The following is an 11700-nucleotide window of genomic DNA, read 5'->3' as shown; positions in this document are numbered from 1 at the left end:
AAAATACTAACATGCCACATCTTTCATTAGAACAGAATTTGAGGCATCACTAGGTGGACCAATTCCTGCTTTATTTTCTGCACTGACGCGGAATTCATATGTGTTTCCTTCTTGCAGTCCTGTTACTTTGCATCTGAGATCGGAAACTGGCATCTTTGTTGCTCTCACCCATCGCAAGCTTTTCTTTTCTCTCCTTTCTACATGATATCCTGTAATCTCACTGCCACCATCATCAATTGGCCTTTTCCAACTGACAGTGGCAGTGTTCTTAGTGACATTTGATACTTCTGGTTTTCCAGGAGGGCCAGGAGGACCTGAAAAGGAAGCAAATATATGAGAAACCCATGATTTCCTAAACTGTACTCTAAATATTTACATATCAAATCCTTTACATGCTTTACATACCAAATCTGTCTACCATTTTGACAGGTTCAGACTGTACAGGTTCTCCCTTGCCATACTGGTTTACAGCTGAGACCCGGAAGAGGTACTCATTTCCTTCGATAAGTTTTGTAGCCACGTGCCTGCAAGACTGAATATCTTCAGAAACTACTGTCCACAAAAGTCGGCTGGTTTCCCTCTTTTCAAGAACATAGGACTTAATTGGTGAGCCACCATCTTCCAGTGGGGGAGTCCATGTAAGTGTTGCTTTTTCAGCAGAAACATTACTGATTTCAATGGGACCTGGCGGACCAGGAACATCGAGAACTGTTACCTTTACATGTTCCTCCTTTGTGCCAAAAGGATTGGTGGCAGTGATGGTGTATTCACCAGCATCTTTTCTAGTGGCATACTTGATGCCAAGCATGGAAGATGTTGGGGTTGAAGTTATCTGAATGATATCTGATGGTCTAATGTCTTTTCCTGCCCTGGACCAACTTGATTTTGGAAGTGGTTTGCCAAGAATGCTAATGGCATTCAGCACAATGGTATCCCCTGCTTTAACTGTTAAGCCATCTTTTATTGTGGGATCAAGAACAATGGTTGGTGCCTCTGCAAAGGGAAAAAAAACACACATTTAATCAGAAAAGGAAAAGCAAGGAGGCCTGATTTGCTCTTTTTGTATGTGTGTAAAAATAAAATAGACCTACCATATTCATCCTTGCAAATAATGGTTCCTGTACTTTCTGATGGAGCACTGATAGCACCTGCTGTATTCTTTGCTCTAATTCTGAATTCATATTTTCCACCCTCAATAAGGTCAGTTACAGTAAAGGCACAGTCTGGGACATTCACATGGTTGGCTTTCATCCACGACTTAGAGGGTAGATCCCGCTTCTCCACTATATATCCAGTCAGCTTATGACCACCATCATATTTGGGTTCAGTCCAGATGAGAGTCACTGAATTCCTTGTTACATTAATAACCTCAGGTTTGCCAGGAGGATCTAAAACATGAAAACAAAACCAGTTAAACAAATACCTGTGCTGTTAGGTATTTCTGCATTTCAAGCAGAAAATGCACTTGATTTTTTTTCACATAATGACTTACCAATTGGATCAAGTGCCACAACTGGCTCTGATGGCAAGCTTGGCTTGCCCACTCCTGCTAAATTGATTGCCATAACTCTGAATTCATATTCAAGACCTTCAGTTAATCCTGTCACTTTGAAGTCTTTCATCCTAATAGGTGTCTTGTTAGCTCTTTTCCACAAAAGGCTGTTCCTTTCCTTGAACTCGATGTGATAGCCTACAAAAGACCCAATGATGTATCAAATTCTGATAGTATGAATGTAGTCTGATTTTTGAGTCTATAAATATTTTTATGTAAATAATTATTATATGTATATATGAAACAGATCATTGTTTTTGGTAGTATCTGTATTTTTACAGGTGTAGTGCTGGGTTTTCTCTTGGAATATGCATATTTATTGTACCTTCAGTTGGAAATCTTAACTTACAGAAATAGATATATCACTAAGAAAGCTTTTCTTTAATTATTACTTTAATTATTACTAATTATTATTACTAATAATTACTTTAATTACTAAAATCACTAAAATTAAACAGCCATTTGTATTGAAAGGATTATTGCTGTTGCAGATAGTAACAAATAAGGAGCACACATTCCACACATTCTATTTGTTTTTAGGGAGAGAGATTTGAAAGAAATGTTCATGTACAGCTGTATGATAAGGCCAAACAAAATACCTGTAATTGGAGAGCCACCAGTTTTTTTGGGGTCAGTCCAAGTTAGAGATACGGAATCATGTCTGACATCCACAATATTGGGAGGTGGGGGAGCATCTGGCACATCTAGGAAAAATTAGATAATGCAAGATTTAAATAAGGGAGTTCCTCAAAACCCAATCTTGCTCTGCTTTCTGACTTGGAGGTACTTACCAAATGGATGTTTGGCAACAATTGGCTCTGATTTCAGACCTTCTCCTATACCATATTTGTTCTCAGCACTGACCCTGAAGGTATATTCCACACCCTCGTGAAGTCTAGTTACTCTAAAGGTGGTTTTCTGGACCGCTGAAGCACATGTAACCCATTTGTTGTTTACAGAATCTCTCTTTTCTAAGATATAGTTGGTGATTTCAGAACCTCCATCATCCTTTGGAGGACCCCACTTCAAGGTCATTGCCTCGGCTGTAACTTCATCAAACTTAATTGGCCCAGTGGGGATTCCAGGTTTGCCAACAACTTTTATAGAGAGAGTTCCTTCCTTGGTGCCAGCAACATTCTTGAGTGTGATTGTGTATTTTCCAGCATCAGATTTTTGGCAGTCATATACCACAAGAGTTGTGTTAACTGCTGATGATTCCACACTGACTCTTGTGTCAGTTGCTAGAGGATCTTCACCTTTCTTCCAGGATACTGATGGAGCTGGCTTGCCTTTTATGGGGATCTTAAGACGGAAGTTGCTATTTTCTTTAGCCAAGTAGCACAAGTCGGGTATATCCTTTAAGTCAAGATCTGGGGCCACTGTAAAACAGCAGGGATAAATTATTGTTCTTTTTTTTAAGACTAGGCAATTGACTTTTTCAGACCATTATGATTTTTAAAGGACTTTTATATAAGCCAGTGAATAGGACTCAAAGAATGCACTTCTGATAAAAATAAAGGGAAATTGAAACTAGCAGGTAAAGTCTTACCAACATCATCCTTTGCCACAAAAGTGATTTCACTTGGAGTTCCTTCTCCATTTTCATTCTCAGCACTCACTCTGAAGGTATACTCTTTCCCTTCAGTCAAATCTTTTGTGGAATAGTGTAAGTTCAATGATTTCATAACTCGTTGCCACTTATTTTCTTCAGTTAGGAAATCCACTACATATCCAGTAATTCGACTTCCACCATCGCTGTGGGGCTTTTTCCAGCCTATGCTACAGGATGATTTAGTTACAGCTGTCACTTTCAGGTCTACAACGGGTCCAGGAGTTTCTAAAGCATAGGAGAAATGAGAAGTTTGAGCCCAAGATAACTAAGGTAAGGGAGAATTCAAAATGAAGGGGTAGAGGGAAGCGGACTTGGCCCAATGGATAGGGCGTCCGCCTATCACATGGGAGGTCTGCGGTTCAAACCCCGGGCCTCCCTGACCCACGTGGAGCTGGCCCATGTGCAGCACTGATGCGCGCAAGGAGGGCTGTGCCATGCAGGGGTGTCCCCTGCGTAGGGGAGCGCCATGTGCAAGGAGTGTGCCCCATAGGGAGAACTGCCCAGTGTGAAAGAAAGTGCAGCCTGCCCAGGAGTGGCACTGCACACACGGAGGGCTGACACAGCAAGATGATGCAACAAAAAGAAACACAGATTCCCGGTGCCGCTGATAAAGATAGAAGTGGTCACAGAAGAACATACAGTGAATAGACACAGAGAGAAGACAACAGGGGGACTGAGGGGGGAGGGGAGAGAAATAAATTTAAAAAAATTAAAAATGAAGGGGTAGTAGCTCATGTCCTTACGAGAAGCTTTGACGGCATTTCGTGTTTCACCAGGGTCACCAATGCCATACTCATTTTCAGCAAACACCCTGAAGAAGTAGGATTTTCCCTCCTCCAAGTTTGATACTCTGAAGCTTGTTTTTGGGCACTCAGTTGTGACTGTAGACCAGGATTTCCTCTCGGCATCACGTTTTTCTACCACATAGTTTATGATGGGGCTTCCGCCATCAATAGTTGGAGGATCCCAGGTAATATATGCAGAATCTTTGGATATCTCCTTTACAGTCACATTAAGGGGTGGCCCAGGAGTATCTGGATAAATCATATGTACATAAGAAATAAATGTGTAAGAAACACATAGACTACACTTTAAAAAATGTGTAAGGCTTTTATGAATTAGACTTACCAAGCACTTTCACAACAATAGTATATTCCTTTTTACCACAGCTGTTCTCCAGGGTCAAGATATATTTTCCTGCATCATATTTGTTCACATTTTCACAGCGCAAGAAAGTGTCAAAGTCAGTTGACTTTATGTCCAGTCCAATCCTTTCTCTTAGATTGACATTTGGTTTAGACCAAGTTATCTTTGGAGGTGGACGTCCTTTTACTGGCACATACAGTCTCATAGTTACTCCAGCACGTAATATGAGTGTTTTCCTCAAATCAGCGTCAAGTTCTCCTTCTGGTGGAACTGTTTCATTTCGGGGTGAAGAGAATTAAAGCAATTAAAATATAATGGTTAAATTTAGTTCCAAGGACCGGCCTTATCATTCTTAAGATGTTTTCCTTTCTATACCTTATTTCTTATTCTTTAAAAAATATTGCCCTCAAAAGTTTTCTCATTAACTATTTTCATACTCTGTACCAATTATTTATCTTTTTTATTTTCTAGCATCCTTTAAGCTCAATCAAGTTTCCCCTGGAGGTTCTGTATGTCTCTTATCATGAACCTTACATACTCTCAAACTCTATGTACATTAAAGCAAGGTCTGTGATTGGTTTGTTCTTGGCTCTATTCCACTTTTGTCTTTCTTTTCCATATTCAGTCAAGGTACTTTACCAGATACTGTGGCACTCTTATTTCATTGTAGGAAGAAAATGACAAGTAATTCAACATATAGGGAATAATGGTTATGGAAAACAAGAAAATATAAGACATGGGAAATTAAGATGGAAAGCCTACCAATTGCATACATATCGAGGGTGTGGATTGAAAGAGAAATAAAACCATAAGAATGATAAATAGCTCACTTCTTAAAAAGTTTCTTTATTCTCAGAGTAAAATTCCTATATTCCATATTTTTTCAAGGTCATGAAATTCTCCTGTATGTATGAAAAGCTTTTCATACTGATAAATCACCTTGCATTCCAATTGGCTTTTTAAACAGTGACGTGAAGTATCAACGCAGCTTTCCCAAAACGTTCTCCTGGAGTTAACCACCTTAAAGCTTGTACATAAGTCTACACAAGCAAGTTCTCTTCTCCCTCCTACAGTATGATTGATGAAAGAGCCCTATATCTCTCTCCTGGTGATACTTACTTAAGATGTCCTTGGGGCAGTGTTTGTCTGGCACATCACTGGGGTCACTGTACCCAATCTTATTAACAGCATACACTCGGAACTGATATTCTGTGTTTTCCATCAGGCCAGTAACCTCAAAGCGAGTTTTTTGTAGATTCTGTGGTAAATTGCATCTCACCCAATGATCAGAGTCAGCTCGTTTTGCTTCAACAAGGTAACCGATGATAGGGCTACCACCATCATAGGCTGGCTTGCCCCACGATAAACTCACGGAGCTACGTGTTGTATCATATACTTTAGGGAATGCTGGTGGGCCAGGAGGATCTGAGGATAAATAGTAATAGGAAATTTTCATTTAAACTTCATTCTTGGTTGTTCCATACTGATTATATACATGATATGGAACTCTTTGCTGGAAACTTACACTGAGGATCCTGAGCATAAACAGCTTTAGATGCATCACTGGGTTTGCCTGGTCCAGCTTTATTTATAGCTGTAACTCGGAACTCATATTCGGTACCTTCTTGGAGACCTGTTGCTTTTATTGTCCTTTCTATTACAGGTTTTCTGTTGACCTTAGTCCAGTTAACTGCCTGCGTTTCCCGCTTTTCAAGCAAATAGCCCGTGATGGGTGAGCCACCATCATCTGCTGGTGGTTTCCAGCTTACTGTCATGTGATCTTTGGTTATGTTGCTAATAACAGGAGGATCACAGCGTCCAGGTGGGTCTGCAGAGATTGGTTGAAAAGTTAATTTCCCATTCTGAAAGATAACATTTAAAGAGTAAAATAAAAACCACAGGAAAACATTCTTACCGTAGGGGTTTTTAGCAATGGCTGGTTCAGTTAAGATCGGATCGCCCACTCCATATTTATTTTCAGCACAGATACGGAACTGATACTCATGGCCTTCTATAAGTTTCTCCACACTGCAGCTGGTGATGGGCACAGTGGCAGAGACTTGTGCCCAATTGGGCCTACTGGTTTCACGTTTGTCAATGATGTAATTAGTGATTTCTGAGCCTCCATCTTCAAGAGGAGGTTCCCAGGAAAGCATTGCACGATCTGAATACATTTTGTTGATTTTAACAGATGCTGGAGGACCTGGTTTATCTGAAGGAATAAGAAAGGATGATGAAGTCTTTTACAAACACAGGGGAATGAGCTTATGATAGAGGTCTGGAGACCCAGGTTACCATCTTAATATTGTCATTAACTTCTTGCATGCTCTTAGAAGTCACTCAATTTTTCAGAATCTTAGCTTCCTCATATGTAAAATTAAATAATGGTCTCTAATACTTTTTCTGTCTCTAAAACACTATTGTTCTGTGATGAGAATAATTGTGTGATTAGCAAGGATAATTAACTATGTATCTTTCTTCACATATACTCTTGTAAATTCTATTTACATAACATTAACCAGAGTAAAATATTGGTTTTTAATTAGGTGCCTTAGTTACCTAACACTTTCAGCTTTATGGTGGCTGATTTGGAACCACTTGAATTTTCAGCTGTAATGGTATAGTCTCCGGAGTCTTTTCGGTTCACACTGAATAGCTCCAGGGTACACAGGTTCCGTTTCATGGCCATCTTTATGCCTTCTGCTGGTTTTAGCAGGGTGCCATCTTTCTTCCAAGAAACTGTTGGTGTTGGTTTACCAAAAACAGTAGCATCCAGGCAAACATTAGTTCCAGCTTTCACAGTAAGTAAAGATTTCATAGCCACACTTAGGTCTATCCTGGGAGGAACTGGAAAGAAATAAGATAAAAGGACTTAAAATATATATTAATATACACAAAGCTATATTATATAGTATAATTCTTATGAACAATGAGAAATTCATATGCTCTACCTCTTTCAAGGACAGGATTTTTAAGTTATTATAAAAGAAATACAGGTTTGATGAGGACTTTTTACAATGCTAAAAGTATAAAGAAAAAAGCAAAGGCGACCCAGAATACCAACATCCCTAAATTTCCTTTATTATCATTTTGGTGCATTTCTTTATAGTCTGGATCTCACAGTTTTGTATCCTGTTTTTTACATTTAACATATTACTAGGATTCCCCATAATCATAATTTTTAGTGCCTGTATAAAAATACCTATCATTTTATTGGTCTTTTTCTTTCCATAAAGGTAGATTTCTTTTATTATGAGAAATAAACATTATGAGTGCCATACATCTTTGCCTTTAATACTCAGAAGACTCTTACCATTTTCTGCAAGGACGGTCACTGGATCAGAAGGTTCAGAAGGCTGGCTAATGTTTACTGCGGTCTTGGCAATTGCTCTAAATTGATACTGAGCATTCTCTTCTAAGCCAGTGACTGTGTACTCTTCTTGGGGAATCTGGTGAGGTGTACTATTGCACCGTACCCACTTATCGCCAGGAAGTTTGCAAGCTTCTATGAAATAGCCAATAATTTTGCTGCCTCCATCATGTTTTGGACGGGCCCAGATGAGGGACACAGTACTTTTGGAAACATCAATAACTTCAGGTTTCCCGGGAGGATCTAAAACCAATAGACACAGTCTCAGCATTTATCTTAGAAGCAGAAGTTTTAAACTACCACATTTCACATTATTGTCCCTGCTGCTAAGCAGCTAGCTTCAACAGGATGACAATTATGCTATTTTAATAATCACCCAACAATTTGCATTTTTGAGTGCTTACAAGAGAAGTACATTTTCATGGAAAGAGATAGAGAAGAAGTAATCTCTGGAGACCCCAAGATTTAAATGTACTAAATTAAATTAATTTAATTTAGAATACTAAATTAAATACTAAATTAAAAAATTATTTACCAATTGGCATTCTTGCTGTTACATATTCTGTTGGTTTGCTGGGTGGGCTGGATCCAGCTTTGTTTAGGGCATAGATTCTAAATGAATACTCGAGACCCTCTACAAGGCCAGCACAAGGATATTCAGTTGACCGGACAAGATTATCATTAGCCTTCACCCAGAGCAAACTGTTTCTTTCTTTGCGTTCAATCAGGTAACCAGTAATGGGGCTCCCGCCATCACTGTCTGGTCTGTCCCATGCCACAAATATGCAGTCTTTGTTGACTTTGGTGACTCTTGCATTCTTTGGTTCGCTAGGAACACCTAGAGACGAAGAGACATGGAATTGTCATTTTGTGCCTTAAGTAACAGACTAGAAAGAAAATTTAATTTTTCCTCCCTAAAAGAAACATACCAAATGGGAACTTAGCAAGCATCTTAGGAGATGTGAGAGGCTCTGAAATGCCAAATCGATTTTCTGCACGGACCCGGAAAACATACTCTTGGCCAGGGATCAACCTTCCAACTCTGCAGGAAGTTTTTGTGACTGAAGCTAGAGCAATGACCCAGTCACCTCGGCTAACGTCACATTTCTCCACTATGTAATTGGTGATGTTACTGCCCCCATCCTCCAGAGGGATGTGCCATGACAGAGAGCAAGCATCAGCGTCTATATCAGTAATGTCGAATGGGGGCTGAGGAGGCCCAGGGGCATCTGCATGAACCAAGAGGAAAGTAATAAGAGAACAGTGGTTGGATAAGAAAAGTGTTTCTGATCTTTATTTTTGATGGCCATTTGTCTAATGCTTAACTTACCCATGACTATAACTTTGATTTTCTGAGTATCTGTCCCAGAACTGTTCTCTGCAGTGAGGTTATAGTAACCACTGTCTTTCCTCATAACATCTTTTATGATCAGAATTGAAGAATTATCTGCTTTATGCACTGCCAGGTGGCTGGATGTAATGACTTCGTCATCTCCTTTTTTCCATTTGCAGACTGGATGAGGCTTTCCATATACATGGGCTTCAATTCGGAGTTTCTTCCCAGCTTTAATAGTAACTTGCTCTGGCATAAGGATCTTTGGTGGCACTAAAAGTAAAATGAAAGATATTAATTTGAGGAGGGCTAATTTTCCCCATGTGGTAGGGGGAAGGGTGAATTATACTAGTGCTTTTCAAATTGTGGGTTGCAATCCATTTCTGTATTGAAATTAACTTTTGCTTTATAGCTAATGCTTTTTCTTAAACACAAAAGGATAGAATAGAAAATATCACGGTACAACACATATAAGTTTCTAGAGACTTTGCTTTTGGTCCTAGATATGTATGTGTGTACTGTCATGACTTAAACTTTATTTACTGTGTGTTGTCCAAAAGTTTGAAACCACTAATCTCTACTGTTTTTCAAGAAATTCTGAAACTTCTAGTTACCTCAGGGAGAAATGTCTATATATCAAAAGAAAATTCTAATAAACTTTTATCACATGATAAAAAGGAAACAATGGCTACTTACATAGCTGTTCTTTGGCTTCATATACTCCTTCAGCTTCTCTTGGCAAACTGATTCCAACAGCATTTCTGGCTGCTACTCTAAATTTATATTTCTTTCCTTCCTTTAGGCCAGTGACAACAAGGTTGAGATCTTTTACCACTGAATACTCTGTCCAGCGATCTGCAGGCTGTTCTTCTTCTCTGTAGCTAATAATATAGCCATCAATTTTAGCACCTCCATCACGCAGAGGAGGTAACCAGGCTAATGCGGCGCTATTCTTTGTCATTTCAGTAACTTCTAGTTTCCTTGGAGGATCTGGCTCACCTAGAAGAAAAAAGCAGCTTAGAATATTTTCATGGTAACCTAACCAAATCCTTTTGCTAATGTACATAAGTGTTTTAGTGTGTAAAAGTATATATGATCTGTAATTCAATGTGTTGAATATAAAAAATACAAGATGAGGTAGATCAAAAAAAACCAAAAAAACTTTAATGAATGAGTTCAGTTATTTTATTGTACTTTTCAGTTTCTACAAATGAAATCTCATTCATTGATAGATTAAAATGTTTTAGGTATCTTGACCTTACTAAGATAGGGGAATTGAGTTAAAAGACAGAAGAAAGGACATTACTTACTTAGTGGATCTGATGCAAGCACTGGTTTTGGGATGTCTGTTGGAACACCAGGGCCATACTCATTCACAGCAGTTACTCTGAAGAAATACTCGTTCCCAGGGACAAGGTTGGTTACTTGGAAGCTGGTTTTCTTAACTTCAGGGGTAACAGTTGACCATGTCTTTCTCTCCGCCTCTCGTTTCTCTACAATATAATGTGTTACTTGACTCCCACCATCATTTTCAGGAGGGGCCCAGGAAACATGGCATGATGTTTTAGTGACATCTGAAACTTTTAAATCAGCCACAGGTCCAGGCGTATCTGTAAAAAAAAAACCCACAAAATCAGATACACATATATCCTCAGTATTCTTATTAACCAACATGTTTGTGAAGGGGAGGACAGAGCTTTTTAATTAACTCACCTAATACTCTGACATTCACAAACACAGCCTTTTCTCCTGCTGGGTTCACAAGTGTCAAGGAATATTTTCCTGAGTCATCACGGGTAGAATTGGGGATAACAAGGAAGGCCATAGTGTCGACCAGATCAACCTGTCCTTTTCTGACCACATTATCAATACCAACTTTTCGCCAGGTGACTTTAGGGGCTGGTCGTCCTCTCACTATGGCAAATAGTCGAATAGGGCATCCTGCTCTCACTGTGACCAGTTTTCTCATGCTGGCATCCAAATCAATCTCTGGAGGTTCTGGAAATGACATGAAATCCATTAGCTCTGACTTTTCAGGATATGGGGAAACTATGTCAGAACTGATGTATGAATGAGTCTAGTGCTAATGTAGGGTCTTACCCAGGATTTCTTTAGGTTTAATGGCATCCTTTAGTTCAGCAGGGCGCCCAATGCCAACTTGGTTTTGGGCACAAACCCTGAACTCATATTCCTGGTTTTCATCTAAGCTGGTAACAGTAAATTCCATGCGAACAAGTTGTGCTGCAGCATTGCACCTTTTCCAGCCTTCATCAGGAGATGCATCTGCAATTTTTGGTCTCATTTCCACAACATATCCAATTATTGGTGCGCCACCATCATAAACTGGTTTTCCCCATCCAAGAGTTATGGAACTTTTGGTTGTATCAACCACTTTCAGATTGGTTGGTGGACCCGGTGGTTCTGAAAATAAATCATATAAGAATAAATTTACACATAATTAACTAAGACTAGTGAGGCTTTAATGTATACTTTTATTTAGTCAATTCTCAATTATTCGAGGATAGGTCATTCAGTTTCTTAATTACCAAGTCGTCTTTATTTTGCATGTCATAAAATTTGAATCTATCATTGTTTGCAAGTTTTAGGTGATCTGTTAGAAGATCTATTTGAAGAAAATATTGGCTAAAATAAAGTTTTGATATTATGAATTTAACTTATTTAATACT

General features: G+C 39.0%; 1 protein-coding gene across 2 annotated transcripts in view; it reads right to left on the bottom strand.

The window, feature by feature from the left end:
* The window catches only part of TTN (titin), a 284068-nt gene that overhangs the window by 50820 nt on the left and 221548 nt on the right, over positions 1–11700 (bottom strand). For both annotated transcript variants that reach the window (XM_058300570.1, XM_058300571.1), the window contains 21 exons: positions 11114–11434; positions 10727–11011; positions 10324–10623; positions 9710–10012; positions 9011–9286; positions 8610–8909; positions 8216–8518; positions 7624–7923; positions 6870–7157; positions 6226–6522; positions 5836–6138; positions 5430–5735; positions 4293–4580; positions 3908–4198; positions 3102–3389; positions 2344–2931; positions 2152–2256; positions 1493–1690; positions 1092–1388; positions 406–993; positions 12–314 (listed from right to left, as the gene is read on the bottom strand). In XM_058300570.1, coding sequence (XP_058156553.1) covers positions 12–314; positions 406–993; positions 1092–1388; positions 1493–1690; positions 2152–2256; positions 2344–2931; positions 3102–3389; positions 3908–4198; positions 4293–4580; positions 5430–5735; positions 5836–6138; positions 6226–6522; positions 6870–7157; positions 7624–7923; positions 8216–8518; positions 8610–8909; positions 9011–9286; positions 9710–10012; positions 10324–10623; positions 10727–11011; positions 11114–11434 — 6528 coding nt within the window. The remainder of the gene's footprint in view (positions 1–11; positions 315–405; positions 994–1091; positions 1389–1492; positions 1691–2151; positions 2257–2343; positions 2932–3101; positions 3390–3907; positions 4199–4292; positions 4581–5429; positions 5736–5835; positions 6139–6225; positions 6523–6869; positions 7158–7623; positions 7924–8215; positions 8519–8609; positions 8910–9010; positions 9287–9709; positions 10013–10323; positions 10624–10726; positions 11012–11113; positions 11435–11700) is intronic.

This window comes from Dasypus novemcinctus, chromosome 7 (genome assembly GCF_030445035.2).
Source record: "Dasypus novemcinctus isolate mDasNov1 chromosome 7, mDasNov1.1.hap2, whole genome shotgun sequence".
Lineage (NCBI taxonomy): Eukaryota > Metazoa > Chordata > Mammalia > Cingulata > Dasypodidae > Dasypus > Dasypus novemcinctus.
Note: the sequence above shows the minus strand (reverse complement) of the source record. Positions and strands in the feature narration are given on the sequence as shown.